Source organism: Schistocerca piceifrons, chromosome 2 (genome assembly GCF_021461385.2).
Source record: "Schistocerca piceifrons isolate TAMUIC-IGC-003096 chromosome 2, iqSchPice1.1, whole genome shotgun sequence".
Classification (NCBI taxonomy): domain Eukaryota; kingdom Metazoa; phylum Arthropoda; class Insecta; order Orthoptera; family Acrididae; genus Schistocerca; species Schistocerca piceifrons.
This window is the reverse complement of record NC_060139.1, coordinates 76,794,496-76,817,716: the sequence shown is the minus strand read 5'-3', so window position 1 is coordinate 76,817,716 and position 23,221 is coordinate 76,794,496. Positions and strand designations below refer to the sequence as shown.

At 46.2% G+C, this 23,221-nt stretch overlaps 1 protein-coding gene across 1 annotated transcript in view; it reads right to left on the bottom strand.

The window, feature by feature from the left end:
• The window catches only part of LOC124776854 (leukocyte elastase inhibitor-like), a 66,050-nt gene that overhangs the window by 30,157 nt on the left and 12,672 nt on the right, over positions 1-23,221 (bottom strand). Inside the window, exons 2-4 of the mRNA XM_047252025.1 lie at positions 18,759-18,848; positions 8,784-8,963; positions 1,897-2,104 (exon numbers count right to left, since the gene is read on the bottom strand). Coding sequence (XP_047107981.1) covers positions 1,897-2,104; positions 8,784-8,963; positions 18,759-18,836 — 466 coding nt within the window. The 5' untranslated portion in view covers positions 18,837-18,848. The remainder of the gene's footprint in view (positions 1-1,896; positions 2,105-8,783; positions 8,964-18,758; positions 18,849-23,221) is intronic.

The following is a 23,221-nucleotide window of genomic DNA, read 5'->3' as shown; positions in this document are numbered from 1 at the left end:
TCTCTTGTTTCTTCTAGTACCAACTGGCGGAAGTAACTGATTTAACCAGTGCAATATATCCATGACATCGGCTCTTTGATAAAGAGAATGTGTGTAAAATAAACACATGGATTATGTGAATTATCATTTATGTTATTTATACAGCAGTTGCACCGTATTCCGAATAATACGAAATTTGGTAGAACGTTGGCGCACTCTTCTGGGCTGTACTTGCTACATACGGACGCCGTTCCCATGGAGACATTGTAGTAAGATGGCCAGCAAGTATCAGATGTTTGTCATGGACGCCATGTGTTGTCATAACGACCGAGGTCGATTGCGGCTGTCAAAGATAATCAGGATTTTTTTTTTTTTTTTTTAGAAACTTCACGTTTTACATACACTAATTTAACTCAAACGCATCAGCTGAATTAAATTCACACACACACACACACACACTATATATATATATATATATATATATATATATATATATATATATATATATATATATATATATATATTATTCTCAGTCGTTCAGAATTTAGTAAAATTTTTCGATGTCAGACAGATATACGCAAAGAATAGTGGGCACAACTGTGATTGTTACCCCATTAACATACATTCAAAAAACATGCAACGGAGACACTTTCTGCAAACGTAAATTAAAATAGCGGTAGCCATTAAGTACCCTAGTTGGATTATTAAGTTGATGTGATATCACATCGTTTGAACTGGTGGGGGGCGAGGGATACCTTTAAACTGAGTCTACAGAGATGCCAGGCGTCTCGTGAGAGGGAACTAATGTTGTGGTAGATCACTTAGACCAGAAATTCCTTTAATTTTTCTGAGTTCCAACAAAATGTAGGTTGGCAATTGTGCGTAAGCACGTCGGACATCAGTCGTCAGCGTCTTTCTGGAGTCGTTTGAAGAATAAATACTGAGATACGAAGACATATTTTGATTTATCAGTATTTACATTGCTCACAGCCCAAGTGAACCTGGAATCGACGGCGACCATAAAGTGAAAGACATTACACTGGTTAAACCCAGAAGTTTGATTCGCAGCTCGCTACGTTGAATGAGGAGTCTTATTTTATCGACTCCGAGCATAGAAAATGCCACACATTGCAATACTTTCAATACTTTTTAACAGTTTAGGACCTAAATAGAGTATCTGGAAACTTAATATGATGTATGAAACGAATTTCCAACATATCTGGATGGATTACAATCACCGAATGCCTATCACATAAATGCAATGATGTCTGAAATGTATCGGAATCCGAGTATATTGTCATCGGTAGACATCTTCAGAGTAAATTTGGCAATTAGTTGAAGTTGCATCCTAAAGAAATATAAATATTTTTCTATGGAGGCAGCTTTAGTAACTCTCGATAACAATCACTTGGGTGTTACATTATTTCTGGTGTGTTAAGAAATCTTAAGGGATTGAATTAGGACAAGCGATAGAGAAGATCCATCGAAAACTATCATCTTTAGAAACGAATTCACTTCTACTGCCCGATTGCGCCACGCCGAAATAGTGGGAAGTGTCACGAATACGTTTACTTGCAAAACTTCTTAGTGTCAAGCAACACACTTATTTCTACATACATATCGTGAAATGATCATGACGGGAAAGAAAGTTTAACATACATAACTGCTTACTGATGTATGTTGTCGCTCACCATTCGCAAACGCAGCGTCAAGTGATAAATAACAGTAGTAAAAAAAACTACTATCTGCCATGGATCGTAGTGCCTCATGTGGGTCAAAAAACAATTCAACTGGGGACCATACTAAAGTAGTTACGGTGTTAAGTTGAAAGTATCCATCAATACAGTAAAATAAAACTGAAAATCATTCAGCGTCATGCTTAGTGCGAATAGTAACTGGACAAGAAAAATTGCTTACCTGGAGGGATTATACTTTTTATCTTCTGGTTCGTCTTATTTTCTACCCAGTCATTTATTATTTTCCGTGCTGCTTCCTCTTGTGAAAAATCCACTACTTCTGCTCCAGCCTTGAAGCTAATAGCGGAATTGTTGAATTCTTCCTTAATGTTGAAACCATTCTTAATAAATATCCTGTTAGCTACGTTAAGCAGCACGTCGTTACTTTCCTGAAATATTAAAACACACAAAAACTTAAGTATTAAAATGTATTTCATACTCAGTTCTCAGAACACTTTTGACTTGTCAGTGATAATGAAATTTGGTTAACGAAAATTCAAATGTTTATTTTCGCTTAATCAGGACGAAGCGCGTCAGAGGACGAAGCGCCTTTCCTTGTGTACACTGCCGACAAAAGAAAAGAGAGGAAAAAAAAACCTCAAGAGCGAGATCATGTTATTGACAAGCGTTGTGACAGGCAGGTTATCATTGTAGACGTATGTGATAATTTCGGTTCAAATTAACCACACGTCACAGTAAAAGGTGCCCAAACAGTGGCATCATCACACAGTCTCCCCTCTGGCGCCAATGCAGGCGTGTACTGTCAAAGGCAAATGATCCTGAAGGTACTCGGTACAGAACGGCATCCCGCGATAGACTGTCCCAGCCACCTTGAAAGCTGTGCTGAGATTCAGCAATTTTTCTTGCAGGCTCTGGAGAAAGAGAAATTTCCCTGTATACAATGTCCCATGCGCGTTCAATTGGTTAGAGAGCTGGTGATCTTTTTGGACAGGGCCGTTGCTTTAGACCATGAAAGCACGTTGCGCCGCTGGCAGCCGTATGTGGACGTGCACTGTCCTGATGAGACAGCACATTACCTTCTGGTCGAAGAGGCGAGCAGTACTGGAATAACAACCTGTGCATTGCAGCAGTCATTGATTACTTGATTACTTCACCAAGCAGGAACATCATGTTGTGAGAGACCAGTTACAATACGCGATCACATTTGAAGTCTAGGCAAGCCGCTCACAGTGTACGCCATACACAAGTACACCCATCGTTAGTGCTCTCCAGTCGACCCTTCCACGGCACCTGGGTAGCCGTGCTTGGCGGTGTCGTGGTTTCTTTTCTTTCTGTTTTTTTGTTTTAGGGCGCAAAACTGCTATGGTCATTAGCGCCCGGTCCGTGACTTAGGAAACAGCAAAAAACCGAAATTGAAAACCAGCAGCAATGGGAACGAAAGTCATAAAATTGGAGAAACTAAAAGCAGAAGGAAGGCTTAAAAATCCACTACAGAAAGGGGTTGGTTATCCCCAAAAAAAGCTTCAGATGACTGACGTCATTTCACTGGCACTAATAAACTTGAGAACGCGGTCGGCTGAGCGCGTGTCATCTGCTAAAATCGACGATGTATCAGGCGATAGCTGTAGACGGGAGGGTAACGGATTAAAATAGGGGCACTCAATTAAAAGGTGTCTTACCGTCCACAGCTGACAGCAGTGGGGACAGAGTGGGGGAGGATCGCCGCTTAAAAGATGTCGATGGCTAAAAAGACAGTGCCCTATCCGGAGTCTAGCTAAAATTACCTCCTCCCGACGACGCGTTCGGGAGGAAGAGGTCCAAGCACAAGGAAGAGCTTTCACGTCCCGCAATTTATTGTGGGTAAGTGTCGACCAATGCCTGTGCCATAAATGAACAACACGTCGACATAAAACGCTCCGTAGATCGGCGAAGGGAATCGATTGAATAGCTGGCCGAGGAAGAGAGACTGCAGCCTTGGCTGCAATATCGGCCGCCTCATTTCCACACATACCAACGTGTCCCGGGAGCCAGAGGAACGTCACCGAGACGCCCCCCAGGTGGAGCAAGCGCAGACAGTCCTGAATCCGGTGGACCAGAGGGTGCACAGGGTAAAGAGCTTGGAGACTGAGGAGAGAGCTGAGAGAATCTGAGCAGATAACGTACTGTATCCGCTGATGGCAGCGGATGTAGTGGACAGCCTGGAGAACAGCGTAAAGCTCCGCAGTATAAACCGAACACTGGTCGGGAAGCAGAAAGGGATTTTGGGTGTCGTCAACGATATAGGCACTCCCTACACCTAACGGTGTAAATAAATGTGGTGTCCGTCATTTGTGCACATAGAGCAGCAAATGCCCGACGATAAACAAGTGAAGGGGTACCATCCTTGGGAAATTGACAAAGGTCACGGAGCAGGCAGATCCGGGGACGGAGCCAAGGCTGTGCTGTACCCCAAGTTGTCAAGAAGGTTTTAGGAAAGCGGAAGGAAAGAGAATGGAGCAGTTGACGGAAGCGGACTCCCGGTGGTAGTAGGGAGGAGGGGCGGCCTGCATACCCTACATCAAAGGAGGCGTCGAAAAAAAGGTCATGGGCTGGATTAGCAGGCATGGAAGACAGACGGCTAGCATAACGACTCAGAAGGACTGCTCGCCGATTGGACAGCGGAGGTTCAGCAGTCTCAGCATAAAGGCTTTCCACAGGGCTGGTGTAAAAAGCTCCAGACACTAAACGTAATCCACGGTGGTGGATAGAGTCGAGACGCCGAAGAATAGACGGCCGAGCAGAGGAGTAGACTATGCTTCCATAGTCCAATTTCGAGCGCACTAAGGCGCGATAGAGGCGGAGAAGGACCACTCGGTCCGCTCTCCGGGAGGTACCATTCAGGACACGGAGGGTGTTAAGGGATCGCAGACAGCGAGCCGAAAGATAGGAAACGTGGGAGGACCAGCACAGTTTTCTGTCAAACATAAGACCCAAGAATTTAGCGACGTTTGAAAACGGAAGGTTGACAGGACCTAGATGTAAGGAGGGCGGAAGAAACTCCTTACTTCGCCAAAAATTAACACAAACGGTCTTACTGGGAGAAAAACGGAAGCCGGTTTCGATGCTCCAAGAGTGGAGGCGATCGAGACATCCTTGAAGACGTCGTTCAAGAAGGATGGTCCGTTGAGAGCTGTAGAAGATCGCAAAATCGTCCACAAAGAGGGAGCCCGAGACGTCAGGAAGGAGACAATCCATAATTGGATTGATGGCAATGGCAAACAGTACAACACTCAGCACAGAGCCCTGGGGTACCCCGTTTTCTTGGGAGAAAGTGCGGGAGAGAGTAGTGTTCACCCGCACCCTAAATGTGCGCTCTGCCATAAATTCGCGAAGAAAAAGGGGCAGCCGACCTCGAAAGCCCCAAGAGAACAGTGTGCGGAGGATGCCTGTCCTCCAACAGGTATCGTATGCTCTCTCCAGATCAAAAAATATTGCTACTGTTTGGCGTTTCCGGAGAAAATTGTTCATGATATAAGTGGAGAGAGCAACAAGACGGTCAACTGCAGAACGATGCTTTCGGAATCCGCATTGGGCAGGTGTTAAAAGACTGCGGGATTCCAGCCACCACGCTAAACGGTAATTCACCATACGCTCCAAAACCTTACAGACACTACTCGTGAGAGAAATGGGGCGATAGCTAGAGGGGAGATGTTTGTCCTTTCCAGGTTTCGGAACAGGAACGACGATAGCTTCCCACCATCGTCTGGGAAAAGTACTGTCGGTCCAAATTCGATTATAAAGGCGAAGGAGGTAACGCAGACTATGGATTGATAAATGCAGCAACATTTGGACGTGGATACCATCCGGTCCTAGGGCGGAGGAGCGAGAAGAAGAGAGTGCATGTTGGAGTTCCCGCAAGGAGAAAACAGTATTGTAGCTTTCGCGATTCTGAGAGGAGAAAGCAAGAGGTCGCACTTCCGCTGCACGTTTCTTCGGGAGAAACGCTGGCGGGTAATTTGAAGAGCTCGAATTCTCAGCAAAGTGCTGACCCAACGAGTTAGAAATTGCGACGGGGTCCACTAATGTGTCATGCGCGACAGTGAGCCCAGAGACCGGGGAGAAACTAGGCGCGCCTGAGAACCGTCGAAGCCAACTCCAAACTTCTGAGGAGGGAGTGAAGGTGTTAAATGAGCTAATAAAGAATTTCCAGCTTGCCTTCTTGCTATCGCGGACGACACGACGGCATCGCGCTCGGAACTGCTTATATCGGATACAGTTGGCCAAAGTAGGATGGTGGCGGAAAACGCGGAGAGCACGTCGCCGCTCACGTATTGCATCACGGCATGCCTCGTTCCACCAGGGAACTGGGGGGGCGCCGGGGCAATTCGGAGGTGCGTGGTATTGAATGTTCCGCAGCTGTAAGAACAACGTCGGTAATATGTGTGACATCATCGTCGACGCTGGGAAAGAGACGGTCATCGAATGTCACTAGAGACGAAACAAGTGTCCAATCAGCTTGAGCAAACTTCCAGCGTCGCGGGCGCATGTATGGCAGTTGAGGCTGCAGTCTAAGGACACACGGAAAGTGGTCACTGGAGTGTGTATCATCAAGGGCGAACCATTCGAAGCGCCGAGCTAGCGGAACAGTACCGACCGCAAGGTCCAAATGAGATAAACTTGTCGTGGAGGCAGACAAAAATGTAGGGACCCCAGTGTTAAGGCAAACTAGATCTGCTTGGTGGAAGACGTATAGCAATAGTGAGCCACGTGGACAAGGATGTGGAGATCCCCAAAGCGGGTGGTGGGCATTGAAGTCCCCAGCCAACAAATATGGGGGTGGAAGCTGACCAAGAAGATGAAGGAGATCAGCTCGTGCCATTGGTGTGGACGATGGAATGTATACAGTACAAAGAGAGAACGTGTATCCGGAAAGGGAAAGACGGACGGCGACAGCGCGGTGTCATGGTGTCAGTGATAGCCTGGACAAAGGTAGAGGTCATCTTAGTAGTTCAGCAAGTGGACTGTTCTCAATGGTCGTTGCTGCCACATCACGTGTGAAGTGTGCCCAGATTTCTTCTGTGGATGACGTTCGGTTGGCCACGGCTCAAAATTCGTAAATGTGTATATGCGTTTGTACTTCGCCAGACCCCTTTTCTTGGTGTCAGTGTTCCACAGACCACAGTTGAAAACATCGACACTCCAGTCCATTGTACCCAACACATACATCAACCCATCGATACAGCCATCCAGCTTCCCGCAGGTCCATAATGCGACCGTGTTCAAGTGGCTGAAGTTATTCTGCAGGAATACTTACTTGCGACGGGTAATGTTTGTACCCTAGAATTAATGTTCTACATACTGTTCACCGTTTTACTCAGTGCTGATACTGCCTGCAGAGCCAGAGGGCGCAAAGACGTCCTGAGCGTCATCTGACCGCCGATGAATGTGACTAACATCTCCACCACTAAGTATGCACACACAATTCCCTGGTGCCACTGAACAAAGTCCTGGAGGCGGCTGCAATTTTTTTTCCCGACTGTGTAGTATCAAAGTGTTTTCGTTGCCCAAATCCTGGTATAAACGGAATAGGCCTAACTGAAACGTAATAGGTGTTAGGAGTCTCTTCTACTTGTGTGAATTATGCTGCTCTAATACATGAAATACAACCAATCATCAGCTGTATAACGGATTGAACATAATGAAAATCTGCGCGAGACCGGTACTCTTAACTCCGATTTCCAGCTTTACGCGAATGGTCGCCTAAACCACTTTGGCTATCAGTGTACTATCCAGGCCAGACCCGACCTTCCAAAAGTCTTCGTTCATGCGTACTAACCTGTACTCTTACACGCGTTATGTAATTCCTGTGTAAGTGTGACTTGCGGAAGTTTGGGTCTTCCAGCAGGTCGTGCTCAGATAGCCAAATGGTAAGGCGACCGCTCGCGATAACCGGATAGTCCGGGTTCATGTCCCGGTCTTGCACAAATTTTCATTGTTATTCCCTTGTACAACCGATAGTTGCTCGTCTTCGCAATTGCGAGTACATTTCATGTTAACTGCTGTAGTCGCCGTAGTGCCCATTATTTCGGCTTTAAACCCACTGAAATAAATGTATTGAGCATAGCAAAACAGAAGCAGAATGGTTCTGGGCACAAGAGGATTTGTGTGCATTACGTGATGAACACCTTGAAAAATTATGACTACCAGAGTCTTCAATGTGTTCCACAGAACCGCATTAAATAGCGCCTTATAAACGGTCAAACGTTATTTGGGTTGTACGGGATGGTCAGAAAGCGCCCGACTATCTAGTAAGTAGCGCCAAGAAACAAGCGCATACTTCGCGCTGTTTCCGAGTTATTTAGCGCTGAAGTTAGCCAATCAGGTCGCTGTGCGTTCGAATCAAGCAACCTGACGGATACAATTAGTGCCAGTTGTTCTCTCAGCGTGTAGACTGCTCAGCCTTTGGCCCGGGTTCGATCCTTACTACGGTCCTACGTCCAATTTTTCTGTCTCTCTTGCTCTGCTGTAGGAAACAAGACGAAGAACACGTTTTACGACACCGTCTCTGGCTGGCCGCTTGCATTTCCGCACACGACGGCCTGACTGGCTGATTTCTGTAATAAATAACTTGGAAACGGAGCAACAAATTGTTTTCCTAACAATTCTTTCCGAGCACAACCTACCCCGCAATATCCTCACAAGCTTTTCAGAGTTTCTGACCACCCTGTGTATCACCATGACCAATTCTCACGATCGTCACAAACTACCACCTGATTGAGATAGAACTTGCACCCCACCATTATGATGGAGTAACCTACACTAAATGGCAAATATTGCAACCAACTTGTTTATGCGGACGTTGACGTGGTTTATAACCAACCAACCTCCTTGGAATGTGACAGCGTACGTATCAAGCCACGACAAAACTAATAGATCTTGTATCCCACTAAAGGTAATTAATTTCGCCGAGCTTTTCTTTGAACTAGTCCTTGTACGGACCAAATATGTTGGATGCCTGTATTCTGACCCTTGAAATCGAGATAATGGGTCTGCAGTGAAATAACTTTTGACTGAATATTACACTATTCAAAGATATAAAATTTTAGAAATTCTGATAGCGATTTGTACCTGTAGCCGACTCGTTAAAGCACTGAATCCATCCTCTGTCACATTTCTGTCTTCAGGTAGACGCAGACCTCTCGCTATCTGCTTGGCTGTATCTCCACGAGCACCCAGAAACACAAGTGCTAGGATCACTTGTATACTGATCGGTGAGAAGAATAGGTTGTCTGTTCCATTTGCCAAATCCTGAAATGGAATGTGAAGGTCACTTAATCATTTAACTGGACATTCTGAAATGTTCTTGAAACACGGCCGAAGAAGTAAATCCGTGTAGTCCTTAAGCTTGCTAGAAGACAGTAACTTAGACCTAGAAGAAATCCACTTGTTTGCCGTTATTTATTCAGGAAGCAAGAATTTCAGACACCTGGAGCCTGAAAAAAGGCGTATTTGGAAAGCAATGAAATAAAATAAAACGAGACACCATCTTATAAAAAGTTGAACGAAAAATCGAACAGTAAATAGGATCCAAGCCACTGAGGAATAGAAAAGGGAGGATTTTTATGTATATATTCTACAGAAAATGGTTCAAATGGCGCTGAACACTATGCGACTTAACTTCTGGGGTCATCAGTCGCCTAGAACTTAGAACTAATTAAACCTAACTAACCTAAGGACATCACACACACCCATGCCCGAGGCAGGATTCGAACCTGCGACCGTAGCAGTCGCGCGGTTCCGGACTGAAGCGCCTAGAACCGCTCGGCCACCGCGGCCGGCTTATATTCTACAGAAATAAGAAAATTACGAACAATATTGATGGTAGTGAAGTAATCTCAGAATAGTAACACTTTAAAAATTAAACTTTTTCCATCGAAATCACCGAAGTCAATGTCGACATGGTGTTTATATAGGAACGAAACTTCCACGAGAAACAATAGAACCTCATAATTGAGAGCTAATGTTGCTACAGAACCGTAATAGGAGGACTTTAATTAAAAGTGGGGCGTAAACTGAAGGACGGTTCGCCAATGGATAAATTTTTAATGTGGTGGTAGATATTACAGAGGTGTTGATTAACACCCTCCTCCAGAGGGAAACAAATACGGAATAAACAATACGAAAAAATTAAACTAAAAATGAAATTAAGTATATTTTATCTAAGAGTAAGGAAATTATACAAGATTTAAATTTAAACATTTCAAACGGGCTGGTAAAATGAAGTTGAAAGAGTGGGGTGGCCACGGGAAATACTACATTTTCATCTGGCTGCCCAGCTAAGATGCAGAAGTGGGTGCGCCTTCTGCCACACGTAGTTGTGTCACGTAGTATGCCATTCAGTTCAGTACCGTATGCGAAGTTCGCCAGTGCAGGTGCGTACTGTGGCATAGGAGCACCTTTGTGGTCTGTAGAACATCGCGGCTGTCCAACTCGCAAAGCGTCGTGGAAAAGGCCATTTGCGTGTTCCAGACGGAAGGACAGTATCCATGTGGATCAAATAATGGCACAAGGCACAATGTCAAGCACAAGCTCGAACGCCGGTAAATATTCAACGGCTTTGAGCAGCGCAGCAACGTAAGCACAAAAATCTGTTCGCCCAGTTCCGAAACATTATAAATCCATTGTGTGCCTTTGTGAGGATTGTGGAAGAAGATCTGAAGTTTCATCTTTATAAACTGCAAGTAGCTTAACATTTACTGCCAGGAGATACCTGTGAGTAAGCGACATTTCCGTGTAACATTACTGTTTAGAACTGACCAGGATGGCGCATTTCGGACAAATCTAGTGATATGTGATAACGGTAACTTTTATCTAAATGGCCTTTCCAATGTAAAACTCAAAATACACTCCTGGAAATTGAAATAAGAACACCGTGAATTCATTGTCCCAGGAAGGGGAAACTTTATTGACACATTCCTGGGGTCAGATACATCACATGATCACACTGACAGAACCACAGGCACATAGACACAGGCAACAGAGCATGCACAATGTCGGCACTAGTACAGTGTATATCCACCTTTCGCAGCAATGCAGGCTGCTATTCTCCCATGGAGACGATCGTAGAGATGCTGGATGTAGTCCTGTGGAACGGCTTGCCATGCCATTTCCACCTGGCGCCTCAGTTGGACCAGCGTTCGTGCTGGACGTGCAGACCGCATGAGACGACGCTTCATCCAGTCCCAAACATGCTCAATGGGGGACAGATCCGGAGATCTTGCTGGCCAGGGTAGTTGACTTACACCTTCTAGAGCACGTTGGGTGGCACGGGATACATGCGGACGTGCATTGTCCTGTTGGAACAGCAAGTTCCCTTGCCGGTCTAGGAATGGTAGAACGATGGGTTCGATGACGGTTTGGATGTACCGTGCACTATTCAGTGTCCCCTCGACGATCACCAGTGGTGTACGGCCAGTGTAGGAGATCGCTCCCCACACCATGATGCCGGGTGTTGGCCCTGTGTGCCTCGGTCGTATGCAGTCCTGATTGTGGCGCTCACCTGCACGGCGCCAAACACGCATACGACCATCATTGGCACCAAGGCAGAAGCGACTCTCATCGCTGAAGACGACACGTCTCCATTCGTCCCTCCATTCACGCCTGTCGCGACACCACTGGAGGCGGGCTGCACGATGTTGGGGCGTGACCGGAAGACGGCCTAACGGTGTGCGGGACCGTAGCCCAGCTTCATGGAGACGGTTGCGAATGGTCCTCGCCGATACCCCAGGAGCAACAGTGTCCCTAATTTGCTGGGAAGTGGCGGTGCGGTCCCCTACGGCACTGCGTAGGATCCTACGGTCTTGGCGTGCATCCGAGAGTCGCTGCGGTCCGGTCCCAGGTCGACGGGCACGTGCACCTTCCGCCGACCACTGGCGACAACATCGATGTACTGTGGAGACCTCACGCCCCACGTGTTGAGCAATTCGGCGGTACGTCCACCCGGCCTCCCGCATGCCCACTATACGCCCTCGCTCAAAGTCCGTCAACTGCACATACGGTTCACGTCCACGCTGTCGCGGCATGCTACCAGTGTTAAAGACTGCGATGGAGCTCCGTATGCCACGGCAAACTGGCTGACACTGACGGCGGCGGTGCACAAATGCTGCGCAGCTAGCGCCATTCGACGGCCAACACCGCGGTTCCTGATGTGTCCGCTGTGCCGTGCGTGTGATCATTGCTTGTACAGCCCTCTCGCAGTGTCCGGAGCAAGTATGGTGGGTCTGACACACCGGTGTCAATGTGTTCTTTTTTCCATTTCCAGATTCACAGTTCTTTCATGAAAGGGCTTAGGGTTTTTCTGTGGTGTCATCAAAAAACGAAATTGTTTCACGGCTACTCCACATTACTGATGAGTTTACAGCGGCAATCTGGGAGGTCATGGGACCATTCTTCTAGTAATGGTTGATATGGTGATGAGGAGCTATTGCGTAGTTCTTCAGCAAAGCATTGCCACTAATGGAACTGAACTAGGTGGAGCAGTGTTGGATTCGCTTTCTGGAGGACGACGGTTCAAATCCGGGCCCAACCATCCTGATTTAGGTTTTCCGTGATTTCTCTAAATCGCTTTGGGCAAATGTCGGAATGGTTCCTTTGAAAGGGAACGCCCGGTTTCCTTCCACATCCTTCCCTAATCCGAGCTTTTGCTCCGTGTCTGATGATCTCGTTGTCGACGGGACATTAAACATTGATCTCCTCCTCATTCCACTGAGGAAAGGCATTTACGAGACGTAATTTTTAGGAAATAACCTTAAGTTCGGCCTTTCAGTAGCGACTATGTTATATGGTGAAAGTCAAACGGTAATTTACTAATTCCCATGGGTTACAATGTAGATACACGACTAGAAATGAAGATTCATCAGGCAGGAATAGGAAAACGAAAATGGCAACTTATTTGGCAACATGTAGCCATACCCCAACTGACTAAGACAAACAGCAAGTTCAACCACTAGGAAAATGTAAGAAACTAGCAACTATTCAAGAGTAAAATAAGGATCTCGTATGGAGCAAGGCAGTTATTAAGAAGAATATGGGAGCTTCAGGCCAATCGTAAGAAGACAATGGTAGAATATGCTGAAAATATATTTCATTAACTTGTTATTAATATTCACAAAGATCATCAGATACTGAATAAAAGAAGTAGATTTCAAACGAGTAAAAGAGAATTGGTTGGTTTAATACCTAATAGAGGGAACTGCTCGACTTTGAGACAGGTTCCACTTAATTTAAATGTTCTTACAGGCCTTGAGAAGCGCATTGATTCAGCATATTTTAGTCTGATGATGAATTTGTACATTATTATTATTACAGCTTATTGCTAACTTCATCTTGACACTCTCCTCCGATTCTGCTGCCCGATCCTGAAAACAACGTGATTCAATATTTCGGCTACCGAACAGTCTGACATCTTCAGGAGAACACTGCTATTGCTGATGAATCCCTCTAAAAACTGATTCCAAGGTTGCAAATGGTCGTCCTACATGATCGTCCGTACCATGCACACCACATCTGCCGCCCATCACAGCTGCTGACCATGACTGCGCATGTGGCGCCGACCTTAGTAAAATGCCGGTTGCAACGATATACAGCACGCAAACACTACTTTGGAACATTCTGACTGCCCGCACCGAAGAACGTTCTGTTTTGGTGCGGTATAGCACAGGTCTGCATGCCTTGATAAGAGAAAAAGATTGTCTCTATTACTCATATTGTCTGCGAATTTAATTTCAATTGCGTCTTTATGAACAATGTTCCAAAAACCGGGAGTGTTGGCAGTTATCATCTCGGCAGATTTCATCCTCTGTCCCTTGGTTAGGCAATTTTTCTGGTTGTCCTGAACTGAGACCTTCCCACACTGACATGGAATTTCGTATACGCCGGGCTTCTTAAGCCCCAAATCATCTTTCTGTGGTGCTCGAATTTTGAAAGGTGGAGGTAACACCCACGTAATGTTAAAACACTTTGAAATTGTTCCTGTTTTTAACCGATTTGTCTCCGGCGTAACTCAAAGACCACGGATCCATGTTCCTGTTTATGTTGCTCCTGGGATGGTCCAAACTCCGTAGTCTGTAGAATCTCTCCTCAAAAACTTCGATCAAATGTGCAAGTTCTTGGGTCAAACTGACCGCGTCGGAAATGGTATGTGCTCTGCATATTGGAATCCTAAGGACGCCATTGCGTTGGTATGGTGGATGGCAACTAAGCCAGCAGATACCGACCGATGCGTGTCGACTTTCGGTGAACATATGCCCCAGAGTATTTCTTGCTTTTTGTAAATAATTACGTCCAAAAATGGAAGACTCCCTCTACTTTCGACTTCCATGATAAATTGAATCCCTGGCTGAAGACAGTTGAAGTGGTCCAAAAAATCTACTGAAAGCATCAAGTCCATGACACCAGACGAGAAAGGTGACATCTACGTACGTTTATTGCAAAGCCGAAGTTCTCAGTGCCGTATCCTTTAAGTCCTCCATAAAGAATACTGCAGACTACGGGCGAGTGTTTGGTTTAAAGGCGGGAAAAGGGACCAAACTAAGAGGTCATCGGTCCCTTGTTCCTAATAAAACAGTGCCACAAGGGTGAGAATAAAACGGACGAAACATATAACACAAAACGGAAAGAAAGTAAAAGCCAGAAGATCTAAGGGAAGGCAACTAACAGTAAAAGGAACAAAACAGGACAAGGAAACAACAGAGACGCTAGAAATAGAAGAGAGAAACATGAAAGCAGATTACAGTGGCTGGCCAACCACGAGAATAAAAAGGGGAAGCCAGCCACTGTGCAACACATTAAAACCTCCACCCTAAAAGCACTAGGTTGTAGGGGACAGACTGACAAAGGACATGCGCTAAATCCTACATAGAAGTATAAAACCCACTCTCACGGATAAAACGTAAAACTAAAGCTGCTGTGGGGGCATTGTCGCCCAACACCGAAGGCAGGGTGCTGGGAAAGTTAAAAGTCTGCCGCAGAGCGGCTAAAAGAGGGCAGTCCAGCAAGAGGTGGGCGACTGTCATTTGGGAGCCACAGCGACACTGAGGTGGGTCCTCGAGGCGGATTAGGTAACTATGCGTTAGGCACGTATGGCCAATGCGAGGCCGGCAGAGGACAAGTGATTCCCAGCGAGAGGCCTGCATGAAAGACTTCCACACATTCATAGTCTCCTTAATGATATTCAGTTTGTTGTGCGTGCTGTTATGCCATTCCGTCTCCCAAAGCCGGAAAACCCTGCGGTGTAGACAGAACGCAGGTCAGCTTCGGAGATGCCTATCTCCAGAAGCTGTTTCCACGTCGCCTGTTTGGTAGGCCTGTCGGCAAGTTCGTTGCCTGGGTTTCCGATGGGTCCTGGGGTCCACACAAACACCACTTAACGGCGGGCCTGTTCCAGGGCATATATGGACTCCTGAATGGACGCTACTAGAGGGTGGCGAGGGTAGCACTGTCGATAGCTTGTAGGCTGCTCATTGAGTCAATACACAGGAGAAATGACTCGCCAATGCATGAGCGGATGTACTCAAGAGCACGAGAAATGGCCGCCAGCTCTGGCAAGGTGTGCTGCTCAATATGTCCTTCATGAACATATGCGAAGCCTACGTAACCATCAGCTATTGAGCCGTCGGTGTAAACCGCTTAAGAGTCCCGGAACACGTCAAGAATCGAGAGGAAGTGACAGCGGATAGCAGCGGGATTAATCGAGTCCTTAGGGTCATGCGAAAGGTCCAGACGAAGCTGCGGCCGAGGCGTATACCATGGAGGCGTACGTGAACGGACTGCAAGTAGAGGTGGTAAAGGGACGGCCTCCAGTTCGGAGAGAAGGGACCACACGCGAACCGCAGTCGTTAGCCCCGATCTGGGCAGCCGATACGGGAGATGGACTGCCGCGGCGAGAAAAGGAGACGGTAATTTGGATGTTCAGGGTAACTATGAATGTGTGCTGCGTAACTGGCGAGCAGGTTCGCACGTCTGATCTGCAGTGGAAGGACACCAGCCTCCACCAGTACACTGGTCACCGGACTCGTCCTGTAAGTTCCTGTCGCTAATGGAACCCCACAGTGGTGCACAGGGTCGAGTAAATGCAATGCTGAAGGCGCTGCCGAACCATAAACCACACTCCCATAGCCAATTCTGAATTGGACAAGGGCTCTGTAGAGCTGCAGCAGCGTACAGCGATCTGCACCCCAATTGGTGTTGCTCAAGCAGGGGAGGGCACTGAGGTGCTGCCAGCACTTCTGCTTAAGCTGACTAAGATGAGGGAGCCAAGTCAATCGAGCGTCGAAAAAAGCCATGGGCTAGAGCCCATGACTGCGCCTTGTGGATGGTTCCCTGGAGGCGCAGCTCAGCAACAACAGTACTGGAGCAGCAGTACGAAATGTAGAAGTCGTCTGCATACAGAGAAGGTTAGGCGGAGGGCCCCACAGCTGCTGCTAGACCGTTAATTGTCGCCAAAAATAGAGAGACACTCAATACAGAGCCCTGCGGAATTCCATTCCCCTGGATATGGACGGAACTATGGGAGTCACCCATTTTTTTTATCAATTGCTGACCCTCATGAATCGAAACATGACTGCGTCGCGTCGTTTCATGATTCGAGGGTCAGCAATTGATAAAAAAAAAGGGGCCCCCGGGTCCCAAGGTCGCGATGGCGACTGTCCATGTCCCGCTGAGATAATTTGTCCTTTTAGGACAATTATCTGGGCAAGCACCCACGCCAGCAAAAGGTTGGCGTGTGTAAACTTATCTTTTTGGAGTGACAGCCCGACACGTGCTGTTCAATAACGTAATGTATATAAAAGGCGGCAATGATTTATTTATTTTAGTCAGCAAAATGTCGTGGGTAAATCAGTATTTAAGTACGGGCAACCATGGCTCTATACAATACGACGGAGGTGTTTTATATCCGGGACCAGAGGAAGACATTGAAATGGCAGAAAGAATTCCATTAACAAATGTTAATCGTTCTCGTAGCAGTAATGATATTCGAACAGTGCAAAGAGAGGATGCTGCTAATCGTATACGGTATGGAGATAATCCAGCATACGATGATTTGGATACGAGTGGCGAAACAGTTGAATTTGAACGCATGCCTGAAACAAGGCCAGAAGAAAGCAATCTTGGAGTGCGACGACGCCGCCAAAATAGACCACGACATCGTGGCCGAGGTCACCAAAGTTCCGATATAGCAACTACTAGCGAAACAGTGCCCTTGTTATCTGAGAGTACTGAGCGACAGGAAGTTTTGGATAAATCGGGAGTAGTATCCGGAGACCCCACTCATACAATGTGGCAAGGATATGACGCCAAAAAAGACGGCAATCAGGTGTTGCCTTCTGGAAAAGGCTGTTCGGATGGCAGACTCGATGGACACAGGATTATCAGTGGTAGAGCGACCCTGGCGGAAGCCAGCAAGCCACGTGACTCCAGGACCCAACCCAACCGCAGACATACCATACGTTCCAGCAGCGGCTGATGGGCCGATAGCTATCCACATCAAGCGGTTTTTACCGTGTTTGAGCACCGGAATGATGGTGCTCTCCGCCATTGCGATGAAAAGACACCATGGCACCAGAGCCGGTTGAAGATGACGAGAAGATGTCGCTTGTAGTCAGATGGGAGATGTTTAATCATCTGGCTGTGGATGCGATCAGGCCCAGGAGCTGTGTCGGGGCAATGCGCCAGGGCACTGAGGAGCTCCCACTCTGTAAATGGAGCCACTATAGGATTCACTGCAGCGTGTAGTGTATGAGAGGACGTTCCCATCCGCCCGCCGTTTGAGTGGTTAATAAACAGAAAATTTTACGAAATTACTTCTTTGCTTCTCTGGATGTTCTGGAAAACTACTGGAGATACACATTTGCGATATGTTTTATTAGATTCACCAAATCAAAGACAAAAAGTAATGGAAATCGTGCTTTACTTTGACATCTTACAGTTTCGCGATGGCTTCATATTAGTGAAGTTGTTATTTTTCAGGCAAAATCTTATTGCCGTAACTCCGTAACTACATTTGCGGACCTACATCTATATGAACTTTTTTCTTTAGTTTTACTTGTAGACTAACATATTAAAATATTTGCATATCTTCGTGAATCGCTGTATAGGGCAACTATTTCCAGCCTTGGTATCAGTTTTTAGGGGACGTAGCAAAAAGAGCAACAGCAGCAGCTGCAGCAGCAGATGTCTGACAGTTTGATCGCAGAAATTTTTAATCACGTTGATTTTAGGATCCGGCAGCAAACCAGAGGATACAAGAGTTATTATGCCGGGAAATTCCAAGTCACAAACTTCATGTTATCAGTAAGATACCTGGGAGGAATGGGGAGCCCTGCAATGAGAAAACCTGAAGGCAGTGTGCGTGATTATAAATGAATACGTGGTAAATAAAGGCCCCGAAACTAGGTTCCTAACGTGTCTGAAGCGGAAAGTTTGTCATAAGTGCGTACTGTCAGTGCATAGATGTTGAGAAGTAATTTAAATTCGACCCTTAAGAGCAAGGTCATTAAAGACGGATTGGTGAAGGATGCGAAGGAAACTAGTCCTTGCCCTTTCAGGGTAATCAGTCTTGAGCATTTCATGGAAATCTCGGAAATCGGTGGTAGGTTGGGGATCTGAACTGTCACCCTGCTGACGCGACTCCATTGTGCTAATCGCTGTGCCCCTCTCTCGCTGCGTGTTGAGAAACAATACAGAATATAAATGGATCAGGTTACAGATGCGACCGGAAGACCTTTTACGACTAAAGAATCAATTAATGGAAAGGACATGGAACCAGATTAATGGATAGTGTATTTTCCACGCACGTACCTTGTTGAAATCATAGAGATAAATGAACCAAGGAACAGCGTAATGGAACGTCGGAAAATGGTATTGGGAAATATGCTGGAGCGAGATGAATGCATGCATGAGAAAGTCTGGGAGAATTTCCATTAGAGGATGTTTAGTTTAATTACAAGTACAATATTGAGAATGTTGAGCAATTTATACTGTCAGGAATTACATGAAAAAAGTTTTAGACATCACAAAACACGTTTTACTGCCTCAAATGCTTACCTTGTAGATGTCGAAAGTAAATAAAGAATTTGCTTGGGATATCGTCTCCAGCGCTACGTTAGCTTCTGCAACGACCATGTCGACGGTTATCTGCAAAGAGAAAGATTATTATAACAACTGAAATGTCATCAAACCGCTATTTGACTACAGACAGGAAATGAGTTATACGTTTGCAAGATCATTGCCGCCTCCGTAGCCGCGGTCGCTAACGCAGTCAAGTGTGGCGGCTCTCGTGACTGGTTTAGCTGGCTCAAATCATGCTGGTCGAAGGAATTTCACCACGTGTATTTGGCCAGAAAGGAGAGATGAGGGGGTAAAATTCGTGAGCACCAGACCTGGTCGCAAATACTGGCATTAGGTGTCTAAATTCTGCACAGGCTCTCGTTGAGTGAAGGTACACTACTGGCCATTAAAATTGCTACACCACAAAGATGACGTGCTACAGAGGTGAAATTTAACTGACAGGAAGAAGATGCTGTGATATGCAAATGATTAGCTTTTCAGAGCATTCACACAAGGTTGGCGCCGGTGGCGACACCTACAACGTGCTGACATGAGAAAAGTTTCCAACCGATTTCTCATACAAAAACAGCAGTTGACCGACGTTGCCTGGTGAAACGTTGTTGTGATGCCTCGTGTAACGAGGAGAAATGCGTTCCATCACGTTTCCGACTTTGATAAAGGTCGGATTGTAGCCTATCGCGATTGCGGTTTATCGTATCGCGACATTGCTGCTCGCGTTGGTCGAGATCCAGTAACAGTTAGCAGAATACAGAATCGGTGGGTTCAGGAGGGTAATACGGAACGCCGTGCTGGATCCCAAGGGCATCGTATCACTAGCTGTCGAGATGACAGGCATCTTATCCGCATGGCTGTAACGGATCGTGCAGCCACGTCTCGATCCCTGTGTCAACAGATTGGGGCGTTTGCAACACAATAACCATCTGCACGAATAGTTCGACGACGTTTGCAGCAGCATGGACTATCAGCTCGGAGACCATGGCTGCGGTTACCCTTGACGCTGCATCACAGACAGGAGCGCCTGCGATGGTGTACTGAACGACGAACGTGGGTGCACGAATGGCAAAACGTCATTTTTTGGAATGAATCCAGGTTCTGGGTACAACATATGATGGTCGCATCCGTGTTTGGCGACATCGCGAGTAACGCACATTGGAAGCGTGTATTCGTCATCGCCATACTGGCGTATCACCCGGCATGATGGTATGGGGTGCCATTGATTACACGTCTCAGTCACCTCTTCTTCCCATTGACGGCACTTTGAACAGTGGACGTTACATTTCAGAGGTGTTACGCCCCGTGGCTCTACCCTTCATTCGATCCCTGCGAAACCCTAAATTTCTGCAGGATAATGCACGACCGCATGTTGCAGGTCCTTTACGGGCCTTTCTGGATACAGAAAATGTTCGACTGCTGCCCTGGATAGCACATTCTCCAGATCTCTCACCAACTGAAAACGTCTGGTCAATGGTTGGCGAGCAACTGGCTCGTCAAAACACGGCAGTCACTACTCTTGATGAACTGTGGTATCGTCTTGAAGCTGCATGGGCAGCTGTACCCGTACACGCCATCCAAGCTCTGACTCAATGCCCAGGCATATCAAGGCCGCTATTACGGCCAGAGGTGGTTGTTCTGGATACTGATTTCTCAGCATCTGTTCACCCAAATTGCGTGGAAATGTCAGTTATAGTATATTATATTTGTCCAATGAATACCCGTTTATCATCTGCATTTGTTCTTTGTGTAGAAATTTTAATGGTCAGTAGTGTATTTATGAAACTTTCGATGGTGACCTGATCACTCGAAAGAAGACTATGCGCTGGCGCTGGGATTGCCCCTTCTCTCGTCACTGTACCACAACGACATGACACGGCACTATACACATCTCAATTACATGCAGTCTCTTACACTTATCAGGTGCACGGAAGACAATTCTCATACACCGCGAGGACAGGGACCAGTGTAGGTGGAAGAAGAAAAGCCTTTCCGAATTGGCTGGTGAACAACCTCTCAGGGTGTCTGATATTTCGAGTGGCTAGCCCCAGAAGAGTTGTGTGAGGGCTGAATATTAGGTTGGGCGGTTCGTCGCCGTTCTGTGGCTGTGCTGTATGAGGCCAGGCCCTGGGCTCAGAGTGTGGGTGGTCATAGCAATCGTTTGGCGCAGGGCAGGTGCTGGCCGGCAGGTCGTACCAGCAAGTCGGCATCAGAAAATCCATATAGCGCGGGCACTGAGGTGGCTTGCCCGCTGAGCTAGCTGGGATGGCCCAAGTGACTTATGATGATTGGTTTGTGGGGCGCTCAACTGCGCGGTAATCAGCGCCCGTACAAATCCCCAACCTTTCCTCAGTCCAAACTCGCCACTTTCATGAATGATGATGAAATGATGAGGTACGTGAAAATCCCTGACCCCGCTGGGAATAGAACCCAGGACTCCTTGCTCGGTAAGCGGCCCCAAGCGACTTAGCATACGGAGTGAAAAATATTAATATTAACCGAAAGTACTTCCAATGCCTTACACGCTTACTATAAGAAAACCAAAGACAGCTTAAGATTTGTGGCAGTGAGACGAGCTCATTGAAAACCAAGCCATGCTTGTAAACAATTGATAAAGTTATTAAAATTTGTAATAACTTTTTTATAACATTAATAAAACCTGTAGCAAGCACACTAAGTAAGAATATGATATCTCATTGAAAAGTTCGTTTTACAAGCTACGAAAATGGCAAGTCACATTTGTTATTAAAGAAATCAGTAAACAGTTATAAGCAATTTATTGAACAACACTTCGTTAATACCAGCATGATCATTCTCGCCTGAGCCCACCTGCAATGCTGATGTTTTGATTAGTGTAAGGCTGTAACGCCGATGCGTTTGAAGATGTTTTTGACTACTTAAAGTGCAGTGCCGCGTATGGTGAATAAATTCCAAGGTTTAGAGATTAATGTTTTTAACACTGGATAACAAATTGGCCAATTTGCCATTTTAGGACTATACACTGATGTGACTAAAGTGATGGGACAGCGATATGCGCTTAAAAAGATGGTGGTAGGACCGCGTACACAAGTTATAAAAGGGCAGTGCGTTAGCGCAGGTATCACTTGTAAGCAGGTGATTCATATGACGTGATTATGGTCCCACGATAGGAATTAACAAGCTATGAACGCGGAATAGCAGATGGAGCTAAATGCATCTGACGTTCCATTTTCGAAGTCGTTAGTGAATTTAATATTACGCCGGCCGTTGTGGCCGAACGGTTTTAGGAGCTTCAGTCCGGAATCGCGCTACTGCTACGGTCGCAGGTTCGAATCCTGCCTCGGGCACGGATGTGTGTGCTGTCCTTAGGTTAGTTAGGTTTAAGTAGTTCATAGTCTAGGGGACTGATGACCTCAGATGTTAAGTCCCATAGTGCTCAGAGTCATTTAAACAATTTTTAAATTCAATATTACAAGATCCACAGCGTCAAGAATGTGCCGAGAATACCCTACTGCACGCATTATCTCCCACCACGGACTACTCACAAGGGAACCTCCCCATCGCACCCCCCCTCAGATTTAGTTATAAGTTGGCACAGTGGATAGGCCTTGAAAAACTGAACAAAGATCAATCGAGAAAACAGGAAGAAGATATGTAGAACTATGAAAAAATAAGCAAAATATACAAACTGAGTAGTCCATGTGCAATATAGGTAACATCAAGGAGACTGCAAGCGGAGCATCGCCGTGATCCCGTCGTTAGCGTGAGCAGCTACGGAGCGAGAGGTCCTTGGTTCAAGTCTTCCCTCGAGCGATAAATTTAATATCTATTTTCGCGAAGTTATGATCTGTCCGTTCGTTCATTAACGTCACTGTTCACTGTAATAAGTTTAGTGTCTGTGTTTTGCGACCGCACCGCAAAACCGTGCGATTAGTAGACGAAAGGACGTGCCTCTCCAATGGGAATCGAAAACATTTGATCGCAAGGTCATAGGTCAACCGATTCCTCCACAGAAAAACACGTCTGATATATTCTATACGACACTGGTGACGGCATGTGCGTCACATGACAGGAATTTGTTGTCGACCACGTAACTTGTACACTTGGCGAATGGGTAAAAATGTTCTTCTACCTTCCCCGATTTAGGTTTCCTTGTGGATGTGATAATCACTCCCAAAAAACTGGTGAAAACATAATAGTTTGTCACAAACTGAAAATAAAAAATTAAACTTTTCCCTCGAGGGAAGACTTGAACCAAGGACCTCTCGCTCCGCGGCTGCTCACACTAACCACGGGACCACTACGCTGTTGGTGCTTATATTAGTCTTTGTGTTGCCTGTCTTCCGCATGGACTACTCAGTTTATATATTTTGCTCATTTTTTCGTAGTTCCACACAACTTCTTCCTGTTTTCTCGATTGATGTGTGTTCAGCTTTTCAAGGCCTATCCACTGTTCTAACTTATGACTA